General features: G+C 35.9%; 1 protein-coding gene across 6 annotated transcripts in view; it reads left to right on the top strand.

Moving 5' to 3' along the window:
- The window catches only part of MEF2A (myocyte enhancer factor 2A), a 220,036-nt gene that overhangs the window by 163,159 nt on the left and 32,388 nt on the right, over positions 1–24,489 (top strand). For 4 of the 6 annotated variants that reach the window (XM_023727871.1, XM_004372651.3, XM_023727870.1 and 1 more), the window contains 3 exons: positions 14,870–15,007; positions 17,743–17,962; positions 18,882–18,941. In XM_023727871.1, the coding sequence (XP_023583639.1) occupies positions 14,870–15,007; positions 17,743–17,962; positions 18,882–18,941 (418 nt within the window). Of the gene's footprint in view, positions 1–14,672; positions 14,805–14,869; positions 15,008–17,742; positions 17,963–18,881; positions 18,942–24,489 lie in introns of all 6 variants that reach the window. The other 2 variants (XM_023727873.1, XM_004372652.2) reach the window with 1 other exon arrangement.

Genomic DNA, 24,489 nt, shown 5'->3' with positions numbered 1-24,489 from the left:
AATTAAAAATGCCATTCTTATTCTCTAGTTTTAGTCCTCTGTTTCATTTGTTCAATAAATATTATTGAGCCCTGACTGTGTTCTAGGACCTGGGGGTCGAGCAGAAACCAAGATAGATGAGGACCAAGTTTTCAAGATCATATTGTTGTAGAGGGAGAGATAAACAATAATAAAAAATAAAAAGTTTAGGCAGTGATAAGTCCTATGATAAAAAATAAATATATAGGTAGGTTTGATAAGACTTGCAGATGGTTTGAATATCATGTATAAGGGAAGAGAAGGCTCAAGGATGATTCCTAGGTTTTTGCTTGAGCCACTGAATAAACAGGTGCCATTTACTGAGATGGGCAAAACTAGCCGAAGATTTTTATAAATTTTTTTTTATAGCTTATATTCAGGCCGTATATTACAACTTCGCAGAGATGTCTTACATTCTGTTTCACTTTAAATATGTCTTCAGTCTTGCTAAGTGGAATTTACATTCTCTCCTTTACATTTACTATATACATACATAAAAGAAAACTAAGAGTAAAAGGCTATTTTTATTATTTTCCTGCAATAGTCCCTTCGTCAGATACACTTCAGTATAGATTCAAAATACTTAAAATCCCAAGATTTTTATGTCTCCTACCATATATTAATAATTTAGCGTGTTATACTGCTATTAGAAGTAGAAGCTCATTTATAACAAAAGATCCTGGATACTTACCATGTTTATCAGTGTTCTCAGTATACTTGTGAAGTGAAGTCTATATTTGACTTGAATTCTTCCCGATTGTTTTTGAAAATAATCTGATTGATATATCTGTTCCCTTTTGAAAAAGTGGCTAATGCAGACTTGTAGTTTTTTGAAACCTGGCAATTCAGACACGTCGTTTAAAATCAAGGAGGTAGCTATATGGTGTTACGTTTATTTGGAAGTTATTTTTGTGACTCAATTTTAAGCGATTCTATTTAGGGAGCTAGAGGGTAAAGAAAGAGGTATCTTCTTGGCATAGATTAGGTTTGACTCTAATTAGAATTATGCAATCAGTGCTATACCTGTAAAAAATGCCAAATGGTGGTAGTGTGGACTTCTATATTTTGGAAAAGTAAACATACATTTTACTTTTCCAGGTTTTTGTTTGGTTGATTAACTCACAGCTTTTAATATGTACTTTTATCCTAAGGGTAGTCTGAATAATATCATTATATGTTTAGCCACATTGATCTTTGATTATAATTCTTTAATCAAAAAATATTTCTTGTAGTTCTCATTTTAATTCATTAGCAGTAAGACACCAGAAGATAAATCTTTAATATTGTTTAGGAAATAGTAATAATTTTTAAAACTTGATAAATAAGCTGTATGTTTGATTGAGCCTTAGAGAAGAAACGAAAGCTTGATTATGCATATTGAAATAGAGAGCATTTTTCTGTCATGCTTTGTTTTTATAGAAATTTTCCTTTCAAATAAGTGGTTATTTTGTGGTAATTTCTGTGCTTGAATTTTTATTTCTAGAATTTATTTTGAAAACCTCAGAAATGTTTGTGTTCTGAAAAAAGAACTTAGAAATAGCAACTAGTATTTGTACTGGTAAAAAAAAATCACCTTTTTTTTTATGCCACTGTTTATATAAGATTATACCATAATATTATGTAATTAAAATATTTTTATTTCTATTTTTCACATTTTTACAGTTGAATTAAGTTTTTACCAGTTACTTTGGGCTGTGAAAAATTCATGTTATATTCTGTAGGACAGTAGAAAATAATGGCTTTAGTTGGGTGTTCAAGCAGTTTATGAAAGGTATTTGATATTTTACTCTCAAATTCTGTTATTTAATATGTCACTAATTAGTAATTCAAAGTAATTATCTTTAGTTAGTATTCTACTTATATTAACCAGTTATATATTGAATACCTACCCAGGTATTAAGCTCAATGTTTAATAGGGAGAGAAAACAGTATTAAAGTAAACCTTACGGGTTTTGAGGATCAGTTAAAATAATGTATGTGAAAGCATTTGAAAACTATACCATATTAGTTAGGTTGCTTATGGTTGCAAGCAACAGAAGACCTCACTGAAACTTTTTTAAAAAGGGCTATTTGCTTTGTCCATTTGTGTAACAAGAAAAACTAGCAGTGTGTTAGAGATTAGGCTCTGTTGAAGCAGCCTCCAGCTCTCTGCCTTCCCCCATGTATCACCTTTGTTCTTAGGCTGGCTTCTTCTTGTTGGTAAAATGGCAGTGGCAGCTCCAGGCATTACTTCTGCACAGCATCATCTAATACAGCACTATCCCATAAAACTTTCTGTGGTGATGTAAATGTTTTATATCTGTACTTAACGTTTGAGCACTTGATATGTGGCTAGTGTAACTAAGGAACTAAAATTTTTTTAGTTTTATCTAATTTTAATTAAATTAACCACATGTTCCTTAATTGTGGCTAGCATATTGTTAAATGCACATCTGAAGTATCAGAGATAAATTATATCCCAGGATTCCCAGCAAAATTCCTAAGATTAATTCTGCTTGTAATGGTTTTTATCACATTCCTACTCCCTCCTGTTCACCAGTCACTCTTGTACGTTCAAAGATAACCAAGCACAATAAACAAAACAGCAAGAAACAGCAGAAGCTGACTACCAAATAATTCAGATACTGTTATTACTCATAGATTATAGAGAATTGTACTTTCTATGTTTTAAGAAAGAGACAAACTTGAAATATCTATAAAAAACAGTAAATTATAAAAGAAGTGACATAGCAGACTTGAAAAGAATGAAATACTTTCTGGAATGAAAAAAATACAATAACCAAAATTTAAAAATCTGTAGTTGTGTTGGAAATAGATTTGACATAGCTGAAGAAAGAATGTGTGAACTGTTAGAAGAAATTTTCTAGAATGCCACACAAAAAGATTTTTTTTTTTTAAAAAAGGAAAATACCAAGAGAGGTTGAGAGATGAGGATTGTGTTAGACATTCTAGCCTACATTCTGTTGACATTCCAGAAGGAGAAGAGAGAGAATAGGGCAGAGGCAACATCTGAAGAGATAATGACTGAGAATTTTCCAGGATTGGTAAGACAGCACACTCCTCAGATTTTAGAAGCCCAACAAATCCCATACAGAGCTAAAAACAAAACAAAAATTATTCATAGACATATCATAGCGAAACTGCAGAAAACAAAAGATGAAGAGTAACACTTAGATTACTTTCAAAGGAGTGTTGATTTATTCTGAAAAACATTAAATGAAATGTGGAGATGATGAAATGATATAAATGTGCTAGGAGGAAGGGAGTAGGAATCCAACCTAGAGTTCTATACCCAGAGAAAATATCCTTTGAAAATGAAGGCAAAACACCTGTGTATCAGCTTTGCAATTAAACCACCTTATGCTTGTGAAGAAGAGGCCAAGAACAAGTCAGGCTGCCATGATAAGAAAGTACTCTTTATGAGAAGATCAAATGACCTCCACAGGCTTCATGTGGAGAGTGACCCATGTCTGTTTTGTTTATTAATGAGTATCAGAAGTTAGTAGGGTGCTTTCAATAAATATTGGATGAAAGATTTTAAAAAGGGCAAAATAAGTCGTTTGTCTAATAGCCAAAAAACAGGATAGAGGAAAGATGAGAGAGAGGGATAGTGAAGAGCCAAGACCCAGGATTTATGAACATTTACTTTCCTAGCTTCACAGTGCACTGAGAATCAGCTCCATAAAGGAATTCCTTTATGTGTGGGTATCTACAACAGAGTTACATTATTCATGGTGAGAAGCTGAGTCTACTGGGCTGTCCACTGTCCGGCTCCTGGTAGACAAGGGACCCAAAATTGTTGTGATTGGATGAAGATGGTGGTGGTATCCTTACCATTCAGTGGGATCTTGACAGTCAGACCCACTCATTTCTTACTAACGAAGATATGAGTAGAGAGGAACCAGGCAAAGAGTATGAAGGCAATGCCTACAACTGCACGCACAAGAAATGTTTTCTCTTCCCAAATGCACCAGTTGAAGTGGTTGCAGGTCACATACAACCTATTCTCCCCTTTGTTTGTTGGCTAATTAATGCACTTCATTTAACAGCTTAACTAACATAGTGTAGTGGAAAGAACACTAGACTGGGCATCAGGAGACTTAGATTCTAGTCCCAGTTCTGCCATTTAATAGCTATGTGATGGGGTGGGGTGGGAGATGAGTACTTGGATATCTCCTAACTTTAGTGTTCTTCTCTCTAAATGTAGGAGGTGAACTAAATGATCTCAGAGGTAGCATTTGGTTTTCTCTTCAACAGCTATTTTAACATACTTTTTAAGCATATATAATCTCAAGATAATGTTGTGCCCCAAAATTTTAACTGAGTGGACAAATTCTCAGAAAAATATATTTTAACAAAACTGAATCACAAAGAAATAGAAAACCTGCATAGTCTTATTGTTAAGCTTAGCACAAGAAAACTTCAAGTTCAGATGGCTTCATGAGCAAGTACTAGCAGATTTTTAAGGAAGAAGTAATGCTAATATTGTACAAACTCTTCTGGAGAATAGAAAAAGAGGAAACACGCTCTCCCTTATTATATGAAGCCTAACCTTGATAGCAAAACCAACGAGGAGAGTTCTAGAAAGAAGGATCACAAGTCAGTCTTACTGAACATAAATGCATAACTCTTGAAACACAATTGTTAGTCCACTTCTTTGTACTCATATCTTTTTTTATTTTCACAATGACCCAGTTCCTCTACTGCTTGGGCACACATCTAGGCTCTTTGTATCAGCCTCCCTTGCAGTTAGGAGTGGTCATGTGACTAAGTTCTGGCCAATGGAATGTTAGTAGAAGTGATACTACTTCCAGGCCTGACATAATCATTCATACTTTCTCTTCCCTGTGTGCTAGCTAGTGTCAGAGAATCCAGATGGGGTCTTTTAGGTCCCTGTGTGGAACCACGGATGAAGGACTCTGAAAAAGCTCATACAAAGCTCTTGGAGATTAAACAACATCCTCATTGTGCTTTGTATGAATAAGAAGTAAACTTTCATTGTGTTAAGCTGCTGAGATTTGTGAATTTGTTAAAGCGTTTTGCATTACTTTATGCTAACTAATATAGAAATTAAATCCAGCAATATATAAAAGGAATAATATATATCATGGCTAAATTGGATTTATCCCAGGAATGTAGGGTTGACTTAACAGTTATATAATGTTAATGGATTGGAAATTTCAATATTGTATATTTCTGTTCTATGTAAAATAATATGTGTAGATTCAATGAAATGGCGATGAAATCCCAAAAAGTTCTTTTTTTAAAGACTTCAGCAGCTTATTTTGAAATATATAGGGGAATTCAAAGGAAAAAGATCAGACATTCTGAACAACAACAACAGGGTAGGAGGGTTTGCTCTGCAAGATACTGTGGCATTGACATAAATAACATACCAATGAGATAATAGCGTGGAAACAGAACCATGCATATATGGATAATTGATACATGACAGAGGTGACAAAATGTGCTGGGGCAGTGGGTTACCTATATGGGAAAAACATTAAATTGAATCCTACTTCATCACATAAAATCACTTCCAGAAAAATTATAGACCTAAATATGAAAGACAAAATGATAAAGCTTTTTAGAAGATAATGTAGAATTTTTAGGTAGGAATTTTGAGGTAGGGAAGGATTTCTTATACAAGACATAAAAATTGCTAAAATAAAAGATAAGTCTAAAGAAACAAATGATATATTTGACTACCATATTTTTACACAAATAACACACGCCTTCTGCATTTGTTTGCTGGCTGCACCCTCCTCAAGCAAGGCACCCTCACAAGCACCACAATGCCAGTACTCTTTCACGTGTTGTTGTAAAAAAAAATTAGCATAGCGTGCTTGTGAAAATACCTCCTGGGAGGAAGGTGCAGCCAGGAAGCAAACACAGAAGGTGCACGTTACTTGCATAAAAATACGGTATATTAAAAGTAAATGCCTCTCTTCATCAAAAGATGAAAATGATAAAACATGCCACAGAATGGGAAAATACTTTTCCAATGCATAAAATTAACAAAGGACTTATAATGACTCCATATAAAAGAACTGGTACAAATCCATAAGAAAGAGACAACTCAATAGAAAATACTTGAACAGGCACTTTACAAAAGAGAAAATTCAAGTGGCCAATAAATAAGAAATGAACCTAATCTCAGTAGTAATCAGGGGAATGCAAATTAAATCATTGCAGGTAGGCGTGTACATTGATTCCACTACTTTTAAAGTTTGGCATTACCTAATATAACTGAAGATCCATGTATTTTATGGACATTTCCAATCCTAGGAATATACCCTAGAGAAATGTGTGCAGATATGTACTATGTCTACAAAAATGTTCACAGCAGCATTTTTCATAATCTCCAAAAGCTTGAAGCAACTTAAATGTCTAGCTGCAGTAAAATAGTTTTTTTCTTTCATACAACAGAATACAGTATTCGGTGAAAATGAACAAACTGTAGCTTTATGTAACCCTGTAGATGAATCTCATAAACATGATATATAATGAAAGAAGCAGACTCAGAGTAATACATTGCATATGGCTCCATTCATATAATATTCAAAAATAGGTAAAACTAAAACATTTTGGGGGATATGTATATTGTTGGTAAACCTATAAAGAAAATCGTCACTGTAGAGTCAAGATGGTGTTACCTGTAAAGGGGGAAGGAGACAGTTACTGTGTGAGTGAAGGGAGAAATGTAGGATTCTGATAATGGTTTATTTTTTGCCCTGCTTGCAGTCAGTGGTGTTCAGTTTATAATTATTTACTGAGTTGTGTATGAATTTTTATGTACTTTTCTTTAAATATTTCACAATTTAAAAAAAGTTAAGTGTCTTTGTTTCCTGAGTGCCTAGAAAGAATATCTATTTCAAAATAGGAAACAGTTGTTAAAAGTGGGGAAAACGAGAACTTGTCTCATTTTTAAAATATTCTAATTCCTGGGAACTTAAGACTTCTTGTTCCTTTATTTTGCAAGTACTCACATGTACCTTGTGCTATAACTACTGGCTGTCCATTCAGCCAGTATTTATGGAGCATTTACTGCTCAGCTGCCTCACAGAAATGACATTTAAGTTGGATGGTGAAATTTTGGATTGATTTAATTGACTAACTCCCTTGCATTTAAAAACCATGCATATGCGCCTTTTCAGGAACCTTGGTGGTGCAGTGGTTAAAGTGCTCGGCTGCTAACCAAAAGGTCGGTGGTTTGAACCCACCAGCTGCTCCATGGGAGAAAGATGTGGCAGTCTGCTTCCGTAAATATTTACAGCCTTGGAAAGCCTATGGGGCAGCTCTGTTCTGTTCTGCGGGGTCTCTGTGAGTTGGAATCGACTCAAAGGCAGTGGGTTTGGTTTGGTATACATATTTTGAGTACTTTTAATCTCATAATTTCACTTCTGTATGCTGTGATTCTCTTTTTTGAAATGGAATTCGACAACCAGCTATAATCCTTAAACAATTACCATTATAAAATTGAGCATATATTAAAAACATTTTAATTCTTGCTAGGCAATAGTTAAAAATCCAGTTCTGGCTAAGTATGGGCTTTGATAAATACTCAGGCAAAATAGCCTCCCAAATCCAAAATTTAGTAGCGTATCTCAACATTCCAGAAAATGTCAGTCCTCTGGGATTTTTATGAATCCTTATTTCAGACCCCACATGGTTTAAACATTTTAAAACATATTTACAATGAAAGATATCCTGAATACTAGATTTTCTTATTTTGTGAACAAATACCAAAGATTGTAATAATACATGTTTGTTATATTAATCTAATATATATATAATTATATGTACACACGTGTGTGTGCTTACACACACATAACTTCCATGGAAATGAGTCTGAAAGTTCAAATATATTATTTTTTGCTGTTTGTTTAACATGAGATATATAAACTGTAAATTTTTTGCCCCTGCCTAATGAGTAATTCATTTTGAAATACTTAAAATTTTATTGTGAAAAAAAAACTGATAAACTTATTTTTTAAAAAGTCTAACCAGCATTGTTCTTGCCTCCTCAAGTCTCTTCTCCCTCTGTCCTTCCCACCATTCTCTTACTCTTTGCATCCCAGTTTCACAAACAAATTTAATACATACATGCTCGGCTGCCTCACAGAAATGACATTTAAGTTGGATGGTGAAATTTTGGATTGATTTAATTGACTAACTCCCTTGCATTTAAAAACCATGCATATGCGCCTTTTCAGGAATGGATCTTCAGTTATATTAGGTAATGCCAAACTAGAAAATCAGAGGCAAGTGAACAGGGCCTGCCGAGCAATAGTTACACCCACAATTTGGTAAATGTTTCCCTGAACTTGAAAGGTAAAGTCACTAGTACTTTATAACTAGAATAATAGAACACATGACTTTAAAGAGCTCTGTTGGTGTATGTCCCATTATTTGAATCAGTCATCTTTGGCTAAAACAGAAAGTAATCCTCAGTCATCTCATGTTCAGGTTTAGGATCCTTTCTGGACACTAGGTTGTGAAGGCACTGACCAGACTTGTTTTGGGACTTAAATGCCTTGGATAGGGAGACTATCAAATTGTGACTGAAAAGATCACTGACAGTTTACTTCATCAAGGTTCTTTGATTATAAGGAGTAGAGACTTGTCTAAAATAGCTCAAGCTAAAGGGAAGATTAATTAATAGAGGCACCTAAAGACAGGAAGGAGTACCTGGCTTCATAACACCAGGAGCTCCATCTCAAGGGCTGCATGGTCTCTCATCTGCATCACCAAGGCTTGTTTGTAAGATGACTCTCCTGAAGGCACGAGTGATGGTCTTCATATAAAAATAAAGCGATATTCTAGGTCATTGTCCAGTTAACTGTTTTCGTAATCAAACCATAATTCCTCAGTTTAAAGAAAAAGCTTCAGTGTGACACTGTCTTGGTGGTGCAGTAGTTAAAGCACTTGGCTGCTAACTGAAAGGTTGTTGGTTCGAACCCACCAGCCACTCTGCTGGAGAAAGATGTGGCAGCCTGCTTCCGTAAAGACTACAGCCTTGGAAACCCTATGGGGCAGTTCTACTCTGTCCTAGAGGGTTGCTATGTGTCAGAATCGACTCGAGGACAATGGGGTTTTTTGTTTGTTTGTTTGTTTGTTTTTGTTTAGGAGAAAACATTTGGTGAGCCGTGTCCCCTTTATCGCAGTGCTATATAGATTTTTTAAAACTGCATTGACGCTTGATAGATGTCATGGGCTTTCCCTTACTCTTGAAAAGTAGGGCTTTTGTTTTTTAAATTTCTAAGTTCATGCTCCAGCCTACTGGATTTAAAATAAACGCAGGTGCTTCTTTTAGAAGATCCAGAATTATAACCTTTGGCTGTTAATTGATTATGGGTTGGGTAAGTGCGCACTCAAAGAAGATTCCTAGTTACCAATTCTAATTCTAGTTTTTCCTATCAGAAAGCCCCTGGGGAATCACCCAGCAGCTTTTAGAATATCAGCTATTGTCAGTTAAACTTTAAGGTTGAACCGTATGAAATTGTATTTGTGTTGTTCAAAAACAGTCAAATTCCGAATTGTCAAAAAGCAAATTTTGTTTTTACCACAATAAAAAAAAAAATTTAAGTCAAATATCAACAAATTCCATGGATCCTAGTACAAAGTAATGTCTCTGGATTTATTTTTAGTTATATTTTCACAAATTCATAACTTTGTATTTTAGAAAACTTCTGAAGTTACTCACCACAGCATCCTGATCTCTCTCTTCCTTTACTGTGTTTTCTTATCCTGCACATATTAATAAATGCAAATTGTATGCATATATGGCATCTTGTCTAGACTCTGAAAATGTAAAGCAATCTAAACTTCAGTCTGTGGCTTGAAAGTTCTTAGATTAGTTGAGGATACAGGTAATATACAGAAGATAGGTAAATAAAAGTTACCATATCTTACATTAATGTCCCATAGTAAGTCAGTCCTCTTAAAATTTTAGGGTAAGAAGCAGTGGAGAAAAAAGTGTCATGCAAAAGCGGGGTTAAAACTGGGCCATAATGAGCTATGAAACAGTCATGCAGAAAAGAGAGGGCAGGGTTTCAAACAGGTGAGGTGACATCAGTGAATGAATGTTTGTGACCGTTAAGAGGATAATAGTTTTGACTACTCTGACTAGATCAGAGGTTTTCAGGGAGAATAGAAATTGAAATGAGCAAAAAAAAACAGATAAATAAGAGTTTGGCTATAGGTGACTTTTTAAAAATTAAATGGTTAAATTAATACCAAAAACAAAACCTTCTCTTACTTTTTAGCTTAATTTGGTCATTTTCAGCATGGAGAAAGAGTATGGATGTGATATAGGGATCCCTTTTCCCTGGAGTGCTTGCAGCAGAACACGACCCACTCTTTCCCTATCAGCTTGAATTTCACTCTAGATCTCAGTAGCTTCACATGAGAAGGAACTTTACTTCAGATTGTGGGATTTGGTGTCTTAGACAGTTATGCTCTTAATGCTGTGATATGAATAACATTTAATTTCTGAATTGTCACAAGAATTAAGGGTTACTTTAATTCCTTGAAGAAGAGCACTGAGAGGTCACAAGCTTTCTCTGATCATTTGATACCATATAAACTAACATAGATCATTAATCAGGTAATCAAATATTTTCAGAATTTTACATAAAGACAAACACTTTTCAGTCCCATGCTAAGTCCTAACAAGGGTTATTAGAAATCTCTTTTCCCCTAAGTTTAAATCTGTTACAAATGATGACGAGTCAAGGTTAGTTGGACTCTCTTAACTGTTAAAAGATAATTTAGGTAAAATCATGACTCTCAAACAGATATTACATGAGTGTGAGTCAGAGATTTTAACTCATTAATTACGGAGGGAACTAGAAAAAATATTACCAATTAACAGGCAGATCCAAAGACCAGACAAACATATAAGCCTATCAGGAAGGCTGAAATGAATTTGCTTCAGAGATGCAAAAACTGGCCTCTTCCACAGTGGTGGAAGGAAGTCAGTCGACCCTCCACTAACCCACCCAAAACCAAACCTACTGCCAGTGAGTGGATTCCAACTCATAGCGACCCTGTAGGATTTTCAAGGCTGTAAATATCTGTGGAAGCAGACTGCCACATCTTTCTCCGAGGAGCAGCTGGTGGTTTCGAACTTCCGACCTCTCAGCAGTTGATCATGTTAACCACTGGACCACCAGGGCACCTTGTACCTCCACTAGGCAGAATTTATATGAATGTCTATAAACACATATATGCATTACTGTCAGTTTTCTACAAGTTAACTTTTATTTCTACACTGTTATAAAAGAGCTAAAAACAATAAAGACACAAACTCCACAGAATCAGGTAACTTGCAAGGGGGTGCACTAAAAAATGCAAAGTTTTCTATTAAAGATGCTTAGTAATATTTTTTGGTCCATTTAAAAGTCTTTCACAATTTGTTCTTACATAACTGTTGCTGAAAAGTAAATGTTAAATAAGGATATTCATTATTTAAAACCTACATTTTGTACCATAAATACCAGTATGCAGAAAGTACCTGAATTGGCCAAAAATCACAAAAAGAAAAACCTTTAAAATCAAAATAGAAACTTAACTTTATTATGACAAATAGAAAAATGTTTGTTTTTTAAAGGTGCTTAACTGGCCTTCCGAAAATAAAATTTTTGTTTTCTATAGAAATAGGCTGATGAGAATTTATAGGTACAAAATTTTAGAGTTTTGTTTAAGTAATAGTGCCAATTAAATCTTTTAAACATGTTTTGGAACACGGCTATAGAATAGGTTTTGTCAGGTTAGCTTAAGTTGATTAATAATTTAATTGCTTATCACAACAGATCCCTTTAGCGATTTATAATATATATTTCAGAATACAATTATATTTCAGAAAAGCAGCTGAGATAAATGGTAGATGCCACTGAAATTTTAAATTATGTAGGCAGAATTGAGTTTTCCCCTTCAGTCTGCCAGAATGACACTGAAACGCTCTCACTCACATTCGCAAGGAACAAAGAATTTAGAAGTTTTGTTTACTTTAGAAGGGAACACAGTAATAAACAGTAATAGCCATAGAGTGCACGCTGGCAAATGCTAGTACTCTTTATGAATTTTTTCCCACTTATACGCCGATTCCTCATATTGGTGACCTCTCAGGCTGTGTTTTTCATCGAGCAGGTGTTTTTTGATTGTAGCGAAATGTGTTGCAAAACTGAAACTGGCCTGTCTCTCATATCCCTCTCCTGGCCTTGTTAATAGATTACAGCATTCCACTTGTTAGTACCAGCGACACAGGAGAAACTTTTACTATTATACTGTTCAGTAATGATAAAGAAGACAGAAAAAGTCTTTTTATGGTAGTTGGGTCCTCAAAACAACTCTTCATGTTTTGGTGATAGGGAGACAGAAGTTGCATATCAACAGAGGTACATTAGCTTGTTATCTACATAGCTGATACAGCCTCTTAAATTCCCTCAGCATGACAGGAGCCCCTTCTAAAGTGAAGGCTTGCAGAGCTGGTGATAATGGAGAGAGCTTTCTGTCCCCATGAGTACTAGTAGGGTTAACCCTACTGTTGTAGAATAGAAGTTAAATGTAATTATTAAATGCCATATTCTTTTTCTTCTATACATTAGAAAATGTTCAAAGAGATATTTGATAATTGCTGTCTAAGGAAAGTTTAGTGACTAGCATTTCATCATATCAAGAAGAGCAAGATTATTACTTAGTCTTAAAATATATGAAAATGAGGAGAAAGTAGCTAGAGATTTCAGTCTAGAATGAAAGTAAATCAATTGTTCATAGTCTTAAAATTGTAATAAACTATCAATGTTAATTTGTATTTAAAGTACTCTTCAATTTCTGGTTTTTAAATAAATCAGCTTCATGATTTTGCCAAAATCTGTATGTAGCTAGTGTTTCTAGGGCTGTGTGGGTTATCAGAGTTAAATGTGTTCCAGTATTCTGACTGTTAAACATTTTCACCACTGATAGCAACGTGCAGCGAACTGGCAGGCAGAATTTGCTACTATGGATGGGAGAGGATAAATATCTCCATCCTTCAGTGTTCTAAACAACAGGCCCCTTTATGGCTAAGTGCACATAAATGTCCATGGTAGTTAGACCCACAAAGCTCAGTGCCATGAGGCAGATGTTGGGAAAACAGGTGTTTACACTAAACTCGTGTTTAGTGTAATGGGAATTTCAGGCATTGTGTGTGGAATTCCTAGTACATGCCAAGCAATTTGAGAAGCTAACATATCTATACTAATGATTACCTATGATTCTTTATGCACGCAATAAAAATCAAGTTGAATAAATATATAATACGACTTCTGAGAAACAAGTTCTCCACTCTTAATATACTGTGTGTTTACATTCTACTGCCTTCAAGAAAAAAAATAAGAAGTAAAATAAGCATCCATACTTATTGCAGATCATGTTTTAAAGGACATTAAGATCTATTATTATGAATTATTAAAAATACACCTTAAATATAGTGTAAATAATATTTAGTAATGAACTTATCTGGGAACCCTGGTGGCATAGTGCTTGGCTGCTAACCAAAAGGTCAGCAGTTCAAATCCACCAGTTGCTCTTTGGAAACCTTATGGGATGGTTCTGCAGTGTCCTATAGGGTTGCTATGAATTGGAACTAACTAGACAGCAAATAACTACAACACCTTAATATAAGACCCATAAGGATATTAAAAAAAACAAGCCCTTAGACATTCTAGAAATTAACTAATATTCCGTATCTAAGTCCTTGGTTTTAAATTTATTCTTTTGAAAACTAAACAAGTCATTTCATGATGACTTTGTAAGTTAGAAAAAAATTAAAAATCAGAAAATCAACCCATATTCATTATATGTTTACCCCTACGCAAGGGGAAGAAGCGTCAGTATGGTTTAGGGTATGCTTTGATGACACTCTGAGAAAATTCTCCAGAAAGTCAATTCAGTAAAATAAATTAAACCATAAAGGAGCTCTTTAGAAGGAGCTAGCAAAGGGGGGAAACTTGCGATTAAAAATTTTTAAATATGTAAAGTCATTAATAATATACATGTAATCTACATAGGAGTCATTACTGACATATAAAGACATAAGTATTACATTTGAGTTTTTATGCTTCATAGTTATGTAAGAAAATGAAAATGTTAGTATTCAAAAACAAATCAGGAGTTAAATTAGTGGAATACTGTGTTAATTCTTTTTGGTGAATTAGGATAAAGTCTAATAGGCAGAAAGGAATGTCAGTAGATGAAGTTGCTAAAATCTTATAAAGGTACTGTGATACCTTCTCAGAGCATCGTTTTGATACATTTCTATTTCAGTTCTTATGCTCTCTGGTCCTATTAAATAAGTTGATGAGGCTGTAATCTGATTTGAGTGTAACTGTCAGCAGTGAGTAATTTAGTGTTCTGTAAGTAGTTTGGAAAGGGAGAATCCGAACAAGTATATATGCCTTTTCTCTTAATGTACAACAGGAGCATTTATTTTGATTTCATCTGAGATTTACCTTATTTGAAAAATTAGAGTACATTTGTGATTATTTGAAACCATTTCAGTGGCTCTTGTATAATTCAATTCATTCAGTCTGTGCTCTCTTAAAATTTTTACAGAAAAATTCATGGCAAGTTAGTATTATTTGTGTGTGAATTTTCCAATTGTATTTCAGACTTTAAGAAAGAAAGGCCTTAATGGTTGTGAGAGCCCTGATGCTGACGATTACTTTGAGCACAGTCCACTCTCGGAGGACAGATTCAGCAAACTAAATGAAGATAGTGATTTTATTTTCAAACGAGGCCCTGTAAGTACTTTTACTTTACCTCTACTTTTTATTTGTTGATCCTTTTTGTTAACTTCATTATTTAGGCTCTGAACAAGAAGGAACACAGAGGGTGCGACAGCCCAGACCCTGATACTTCATATGTGCTAACTCCACATACGGAAGAAAAATATAAAAAAATTAATGAGGAATTTGATAATATGATGAGGAATCATAAAATCGCAGTGAGTACTAAAGTATGGTTTGTGCTTTTATCTTGTGCATGAAGACATTGACCACGCATCTTGTTGTTTATTTTCACAGTGAGTGATGACAATATAAGTCGAAGGAAAAAAAACCTACCATGTTACTAATTTTTATTTTGGTTTTATAGAATTTAAAAATGAAATTGCTCAAATCTTATAATAATACATATTCAGTATTTTAAAAGTAGAAGTGAAAAGAAAATGACCTAATCCAGCCTCTGCTACTTATTACCCCTGTGCCTTTGAGATTCCATCTGTAAATGAGTGATTTGACTCATGTAAATATTAAAGTCCTCATCTGTAAATGAGTGATTTGGCTCACCTAAGTATTAAGGTTCCTTCCAGCTCAAATATTCCATGATTCTAAATATAGTGGATATATCAGAATTTACTTTCTCTCCCATGACTTTTAAAAGATACTATATAAAGTGTAAAGTGATTATGTTTCTTATAAAATTTAGTATTTCAAAATTATTTATGATTACTTTGCACAATTGCTGTAATAGTAGTAGAGCTAAGCCAGTTTGGCTCTGTGCTTTGTAAATGTCCCACTTGGCAACAGATACTACCAAACTCCTACTCTTTTCTTATACTGTAGGTACTGTGGAAGAGAAGCCTAGCTTCATTTAATTTTAAGGAAGCAATGCTCTTACACTGGTTGCAAAACAAATAGTTGATTTAAATTTTTTCCATGCTTATACATTTAACCATAGTGAAACTAACTGCTTCTTGAGTTCACATTCCAGAACTTGATAGTTCTTTTAAGAGTTCTTCTCACACCTGAAGCTCCATTGGCAAGAACTGTTTAAAATACCTATTCTGGATGTAGTTTCCTAATTTTATATATGTAATATAGGCTTCATGGAACACTTTGGTTCCAAAGCTAATACTTATTTCATTGTTAGGATTAATTTTCTTAAAACCATGCCCCAAAGAATGCATCATGGATAATTTCTTCAAAATAAACCTATGCTCTAAGAAGATGCTTATGAACAATAGATATAAAGGGGCTGTTCTGTGATGATGTTATTATTTTTCAAACAAAATAAACCTTGCAGGGATGTCATGAGGAATAACTAGTTAATGTGAAGCAGCAAAAATACTGCATGAATGAAATTGTTGTACCTTGGAAGTTTTTTAAATCATATATCCATTGTTCTGTATTTGTTGATTAATTATTATAGTTTTCCATCTGAAATAAACTACTATTGAATAGAGTATATAAACTATGTATATATCCTTCTCACTTTGAATTGGCAGTTTTACCTTACTTTGTAAATCACTGTCTTAAAATGTAGGGGAAAGGAAATTTTTTTTCTCCTCTCAGTTTAGATTGTAAACTGGGCTGCTGTTTATCATGATTAATGTTGTTGTTGTTAGGTGCTGTTGAGTCAGTTCCAACCCGTAGGGATCCTATGTTCACACAACAGAATGAAACACTACCCAGTCCTGTGCCATCCTCACAGTTGTTCCTATGTTTGAGCCCATTCTTGGAGCCACTGTGTCAGTCCATCTCGTTAAGGGTCTTCCTCTTTTTCACTTTACCTAGCATGATGTCCTTCTCCAGGGACTGGTCCCTCCTAATAACATGTCCAAATTACTTGAGATGAAGCCTTACCATCCTAGCTTCTAAGAGCAGTCTGGCTGTACTTCTTCTAAGACAGATTTGTTTGTTCTTCTGGCAGTCCGTGGTATATTCAGTATTCTTCGCCAATGCCATAATTCAAAGGCGTCAATTCTTCCTTGGTCTTCCTTTTTCATTGCTCGACTTTCACATGCATATGAGGCGATTGAAAATACCATGACTCGAGTCAGGTGCGCCTTAGTCCTCAGAGCAGCATCCTTGCTTTTTAATACTTTAATGAGGTCTTTTGCAACAGATTTGCCCAATGCAGTACATCGTTTGATGGTTAATAATTGTATTATAAATGGTATATTTGAGAAATGCAAGAGGAAAATAGAATTAGAAGTGTAATTTTGGCAAACTCAAAGACAGTATGAATAGGTGTGGAATATTTTGGAAGGAGGGAAGATAGCATTTATGATATTTGTAATTTAATCTTAATAAAGTTTAAAGAACTCATACCAAATATTTCTTTACTAGCTTGTCAGTAATTTTGTTGTTTAAATTTTAAAGTTTCTTTGCAGCTTCATTATACTCAGATTGCATTGTGTTATATATATAATAACTTGATTTTCCTTTAGTTTTGCCCATTGAGAATGTCAGTCAGTTAAATCAGACCTGGACTTTTTTATAATGTCCCACGTTTAGCATATTAAGTTGATAATAAATGTACACACTTTTTTCCCTTTTGTTATGTTTGGAATCTCCTTATAGAAATGTAATGTCTCTAATTTATGCTTCCTTGGTAACAGTGATATATTTTTAATGTCTAAGTTTGTCTACACTGCTCTACTATCACATGCTAACCTCTAATTTTCATCTCTAGGAATATTTGAAATATATAATATAGATTATATTAGTATGTATAATATCAGTGTATAAAAATTGAAACTGAAAAGGTTCATGTCAAACATATTCACGTTAAAGTATAATTCTAAAGCAAATAGCTTAAATCTGCAAATAGATTTAAGAACCTATTTCCATCCTCTATTTTTAATTCCTGGAGGTACCTTGTCAAACTAAAGTTTGTAAGTTATTTAATATAGATGAAAATTAAACTGATAGTTTTCTCTTCCTTCTTTATTTGCAGCCTGGTTTGCCACCTCAGAACTTCTCAATGTCTGTCACAGTCCCTGTGACTAGCCCTAATGCTTTGTCCTACACAAACCCAGGGAGTTCACTTGTGTCCCCATCTTTGACATCCAGCTCAACGTTAGCAGATTCAAGCATGCTCTCTCCACCTCAAGCTACATTACATAGAAATGTATCCCCTGGAGCCCCTCAGAGACCACCAAGTACTGGCAATGCAGGTTTGTAGTGAATATGTTCTGCTGATTCTTTCACAAAGAGGGGGGTAAAAAACTAATTGCTAACATAAGCATAAATTATTCTGCCACTCTTAATTTATTGCTTTGATGAGTAAGAATAACTACTACATGATTGGCTCCATTTTATTTTCTTCAGTACCTCCTATGGATCTAGCACTGTGCCAGGCACATTGTAACAGTATAAAGAAACTGCCCTCTGTATAAGTTTTCTTTATCATGAGAAAGCCATACTTTGACAAGCAGAAAATTTAATTAGGTTATCATAAGCAAGGATTTAAAGTTGGGTGTAAGCCATTTAGGGAGCCCTGATGGTGCAGTGGTTAAGTGCTCTGCCGCTGACCACCTAACCAGAAGGTTACTGGTTCGAACCCACTCAGTGGTTCCACAGGAGAAAAGACCTGGTGATCTGCTCCCATAAAGATTACAGCCTAGAAAACCTTATGGGGCAGTTCTACTCTCACATTGGGTCACTGTGAGTCGAAAATAGACTCAATGACGGCAGACAACGACAGTATACCATTTATGTTAGAAATATGGAGGATAGACTTGCCTGATTGAAGTTAGAGTGTTTTTTGTATTTCCCCCTGCCTAAATTGTATCATTCATTCGGCAGAAATTTACAGTGCATTTACTGCATTACTCTCTTATGCAGTGTCTCCTCTGCCTTTAGTTGTAGATTTACTAGTACTCCATGAGCATTCTCCCTATTCTTGTCAGTATAAGCTTGATAGGCAGACTCATATATATGATTACATCAAATTACACATTAATACCATGTTCATACTAGGCCACTTTTTGTGTTTTATAAGAATGAAGCAGGGGTTACCTGTATTCTGTGAGATAAGGAGAGCTAATTCATATTCATTCTCTCCCCTTTCTCTTCTCTGCGTAATGCTGTTAGGTGGGATGTTGAATACTTCTGACCTCACAGTGCCAAATGGAGCTGGAAGCAGCCCAGTGGGTGAGTATATTTCTACTGTTTCACTCTGTAGGCATCAATCCTATCAGAGACAAAGGAGTATTTTTCCTGGAACAGGGCCTTTCTACCAAATTGAAATGAAGAGGAAAAAATGGGGATATATGACTAAAGTAAGCAGATCCCTTTGAAAACTTAAATTCCTTCTGAGGGATAGTTTAACTAATACTTAACATTTTCTCACATCATCGTGTTTTTCTTCCTTATACCTTGGCCTTAAGTCCAGTTACTCATTCATTCAGTAAGTATTGACATTGTTCTTTTGTAAAGACTGAACTGCCTTAATACAACATTTATATCAAGGCAATTTCTTAAAGAGAAGCTTTCTGTATCTGTTTATTTCTGTATCTGCCTTCACTAAAGTTAGACTGTTAACTGATTTATCTTACAATAACATGAAGTGTTATTGGAATAGGAAGAAATAATGGGCCTATTTCTAGAGATACAAATAGAATTGAGAGGTTCTCTGAAGGATCTGTTTTGGAGGTCACAGGTAGAACATCCACACTTTGTCATAGTTGCAGCCAAATATGTTCTTTCACTCTGAACCGCTCTCAAGCGGACTAGCAGTTTAAACATGTCGTAGATGTACCTGCGTAGCCCTGAAATGCTCATAAAGATAGATATCATGATGTTATGTGGTGTATATGGCAAAGAAGTTACAAGAATAACTGTATTGCTCTGGATTATCATGATGTTAAATCATCCTTATCTCTTAATGTGCACAATTATCGTTGTTGTTATATGAAAGCAAGAAAAGGTAGTCCCTCCCTGCTTTTAGATACTGGGTGTTCCTGGAAACAGCTGAAAACAAATCACTTACAGAAGAATTCCTGACTGCATGTATTGAATACATTCATTCCATAAAAATGTAAGGACGTCTTCCTTAGGAAAATCATGGAAATGGCTGAATAACTTAGTAAAAAATGATGAGAAAGAGAGAAATAGACGTTATTGGAACTGCAAATGTTTAGAAAATGGAAATTATTACTAAAAAATGTAATAATATTAAAAACTCACTGGGTGAGTTTAATAACAGATAGACAAAGCAAAAGAGAGAACTGGTGAAGTCTAAAGGGTAAGATTGACTACATCTGTGGAGAGAGGGTGGAGAACCTCAGTATTATCACTCAGAACAAGGCCAGCGGCTGATTATGGAACAGACCATCAGTTGCTCATATGCAAGTTCAAGTTAAAGCTGAAGACAAAGGCAAGTCCATGAGAGCCAAAGTACAACTTTGACTATATCTCATTTGCATTTAGAGACTCTCTCAAGAATAGATATGATACACTGAACACTAATGACCGAAGAACCAACGAGTTGTAAGATGACATCGAGGACATCAAATGTGAAGAGAGCAAAAGGTCATTAAAAAGACAGGAAAGAAAGAAAAGACTAAAATGGATGCCAGAAGAGACTCTGAAACTTGCTCTTGAATGTAGAGTAGCTAAAGTGAATGGAAGCAATGATAAAAGAGCTAAACACAAGATTTCAAAGGGTTGCTCGAGAAGACAAAGCAAAGTATTATAATGAAATGTGCAAAGACCTAGGTTAGTATTTCTCAAGCTGAAAGACCTGCAGAAAAAAAAATGCAGGCCTTGAGTTGCAGTATTGAAGAATTCTATGCGCAAAATACTGAAAGACAAAGGAAGCATCGAAAGAAAATGGAGGGAATGCACAGAGTCACTGTACCAAAAGAGTTGTTTGACATTCAACCATTTCAGGAGGTAGCACACAATCAAAAACCAATGGTATTAAAGGAAAAAGTCCAATCTGCACTGAAGGTGTTGGCGAAAAACAAGGCTTCAGGAATTGACAGAATACCAATTGAGATATTTCAACAAACGAATGTAATGCTGGAAGTGCTTACTCTCCTATGCCAAGAAATTTGGAGATAGCTACCTGGCCAACCAGCTGGAAGAAATCCATATGTGTGCCCATTCCAAAGACAGATGATCCAACAGAATGTGAAAATTATTGAACAGTATCGTTAATATCACCTTCAAGTAAAATTTTGCTGAAGATAATTTAGAAATGGCTGCAGCAGTTACATTGACAGGGAGCTGCCAGAAATTCAAGCCAGATTCAGAAGAGGGCGTGGAACGAGAGATATCATTGCAGATGTCAGATGGATCTTGGCTGAAAGCAGAGAATACCAGGAAGATGTTTACCTGTGTTTTATTGGCATTCAGTTGTGTGGATCATAACAAATTATGGATAACAGTTGTTCAGACAGAACAAGGGGTTACTGTGTGGTTTAAAATCCGGAAAACTGTGCATCAGGGTTTTATACTTTCACCGTACTTATTCAATCTGTACGCTGAGCAAATAATCTGAGAAGTTGGACTGTATGAAGAACGCGGAATCAGGATTGGAGGAAGACTCATTAACAACTTGCGATATGCAGATGACACAGCCTTCTATGATGAAAACAAAGACAACATAAAGCACTTACTGATGAAGATCAAAGACTATGTCCTTCAGTATGGATTACACCTCAGCATAAAGAAAACAGAAATCCTCACAGCAGCATCACAAACAGAGAAAAGATTAAAGTTGTCAAGGATTTCATTTTACTTGGACCCACAATCAATGCCCATGGAAGCAGCAGTCAGGAAATCAGAAGACATACTGCACTGGGCAAACCTGTTGCAGAAGACCTTTTCTAAAATGTTTAAAAGCAAAGATGTCACTTTGAGGACTGAGGTGTGCCTGACCCAAGCCATGGTAATTTCAGTTGCCTCAAATGCCTGCAAAAGCTGGACAATGAATAAGGAGGACTGAGGAAGAATTGATGCCTTTAAATTATGGTGTTGGCAAAGAATATTGAATATACTGTGAACTGCCAGAAGAACGAACAAAGCTGTCGTGGAAGAACTACAGCCAGAATGCTCTTCACAAATGAAGATGGTGAGACTTTGTCTCATGTACTTTGGATGTATTATTAGGAGGGACCAGTCCCTGGAGAAGGACATCATGCTTGGTAACGTAGAGGGTCAGCCAAAAAGAGGAAGACCCTCCAAGAGATAGATTGACACAGTGACTGTGAGGATGGCACAGGACCAGGCAGTGTTTCGTTTTTGTACATAGGGTCGCTATGAGTCAGAACTGACTTGATGGCACCTAACAACAGTAACAACAACAAAAGATAGGATAGAAGAATGAAGCCTGGAAGCACAAAAAGATGGAAAATTCAAACAAAGGCTGAGTCTCAGAGGATATAATGAAAAGGTCTAACATATGTGAGATTGGAGTCCTAGGAGGCGAGGAGAAAGAATACTGGGCAGAAGCAATATTTGAAGAAATAATCACTGAGAATGTATATAATTCTTTATATGTATATATATGTATACACACACACACACACACACACACACACACAGTCTTCCCTCAGTACACACACACACACACACGCACGCACACACAGTCTTCCCTCAGTATCTGCAGGGATTGGTTCCAGGACCCCCCGCAGATACCAGAATCTGTGGATTGCTCAAGTCCTTTATATAAAATGGCATAGGTTGTTTTTGTTTGTTTTTACGTAGCAGAAGAGCAAACAGTGTTTCACTTTGAAGTGGAATAGTGATTGTCGAACCAGGTTAGGGCAGATGTGTGAGGCAATGGATCAAAGCAGGCAGTTTTAAAGACAGCAGCATCCAGGCCCTCCTGCTGCAGCTGCCCTCTGATCCAGGCATCCTTCAGGTAGGAGGTTCTGGGTGACTTTGGATGCCCACACATACATGGTGCAGAGGGTGCTAGGTCCTAGGCCTGTCAACTTTGTTCTCTCCTTGTGGACCCGAGACCTCTGCCACAGACATGCTGTGCCAGATCCTAGGTGATATGACCCTATTCCTAGTGTCCTCACTTTCTAAATTGTGTCAGGGTGCAGCTACCTCTGTCCTCCTGGGAGCGTCTTCCTTCACAACCGTATACTGTTCCTTGGGGTTGAACCCTGTCTTGCCTTGTGCTACCCTCCACATTGCCTCCAGGCCCTTGAGCTCTTTCTTTTTTCCTGAATATTTTGGATCCGCGGTTGGTTGAACCCGCAGATGCAGAACCTGTGGATACAGAGGGCCGACTATATATATGTGTGTATGTATATATATCTACATATATACACATACACACGTATTTATATTGTTGTTAGGTGCCTTCGAGTCGATCCTGACTCATAGTGACCCTACGTACAACAGAACAAGACACTGCCTAGTCCTGTGCCATCATCAGCAGTCATAACTGTGTTTGAGCTCACCTTTGCAGCCACTGGTCTGTCCTTCTCATTGAGGATCTTCCTCTTTTTCGCTGACCCTCAATTCAAAGGCATCAGTTCTTCTTCAGTCCTCCTTATTTGTTGTCCAGCTTTTGCGTGCATATGAGGCGATTGAAATTACCATGGCTTGGGTCAGGCACACCTTAGTCCTCAGAGTGATATCTTTGCTTTTTAACACTTTAAAGAGGTCTTCTGCGACAGATTTGCCCAGTGCGGTATGTCCTTTGATTTCTTGACTGCTGCTTCTGTGGGCGTTGATTGTGGATCCAAGTAAAATGAAATCCTTGATAACTTCAATATTTTCTTCGTTTATCATGATGTTGCTTATTGATCGAGTTGTGAGGATTTTTGTTTTCTTTATGTTGAAGTATAATCTGTACTGAAGGATATAGTCTTTGATCTTCATCAGTAAGTGCTTCATGTCATCTTTGTTTTCATTATACAGGGTTATGTCATCTGCATATCACAGGTTGTTAATGAGTCTTCCTCCAGTCCTGATGCTGCATTCTCATATAGTCCAGCTTCTTGGATTATTTGCTCGGCAAACAGATTAGATAAGAATGCACAGCTTTCCTGATTTTAAACCATGTAGTATCCCCTTGTTTTGCTTGAATGACTGCCTCTTGGTCTGTGTACAGGTTCCACATGAGCACAATTGTCTGTCTTAGTCTGGAAGCTCCACTAAAACCTGTGCACCATGGGTGACCCTCCTGGTACTTGATGGCCTCCAGGATCACAGCAACACACAAGCTGCCACAGTACGACAAACTGACAGACGAGTGGTGGAGATATATATATCTCTCTCTCTCTTAAGTTTTGTGCTTTCTGCCTCCTTTCCAAAAGCTAGTTGCTTCAGATCCATGTACTATTGAGAGCAGAGGCATCCTTGAGCTTTAAACCATTTGAACAAACTCAGGATAGGAGGAGACTTCTTAAATACGAAGCCAAACAAAGACTAACCACAAAAGAAAGATTGATTGGTTTGCCTGTGTTCATCACAAAGCACTATAAAGAGAATGAAAAGGCAAAAGAGTAGGAGAATATATATGCAATGCTTTGAACCAACAGAGAGATTTCATAAAGAGTACCTACCAATCAACAAGAAAAAGAAAACTAATTTTTTAAAATGTGAGTGAGAACACAGGTACTTCACAAAAGAAGCTATCCAGGTGTTTAGTTAACATGTGAAAAGATGCTCAATCTTAATACTCTAGGAAATGCAGAATTAAAACCACAAAGAGATAGCACTGTATACCTTACAG

The sequence above is a fragment of the Trichechus manatus genome, unplaced genomic scaffold (genome assembly GCF_000243295.1).
Source record: "Trichechus manatus latirostris isolate Lorelei unplaced genomic scaffold, TriManLat1.0 scaffold00019, whole genome shotgun sequence".
Classification (NCBI taxonomy): Eukaryota; Metazoa; Chordata; class Mammalia; order Sirenia; family Trichechidae; genus Trichechus; species Trichechus manatus.
This window is presented reverse-complemented; position numbering and strand designations above follow the sequence as displayed.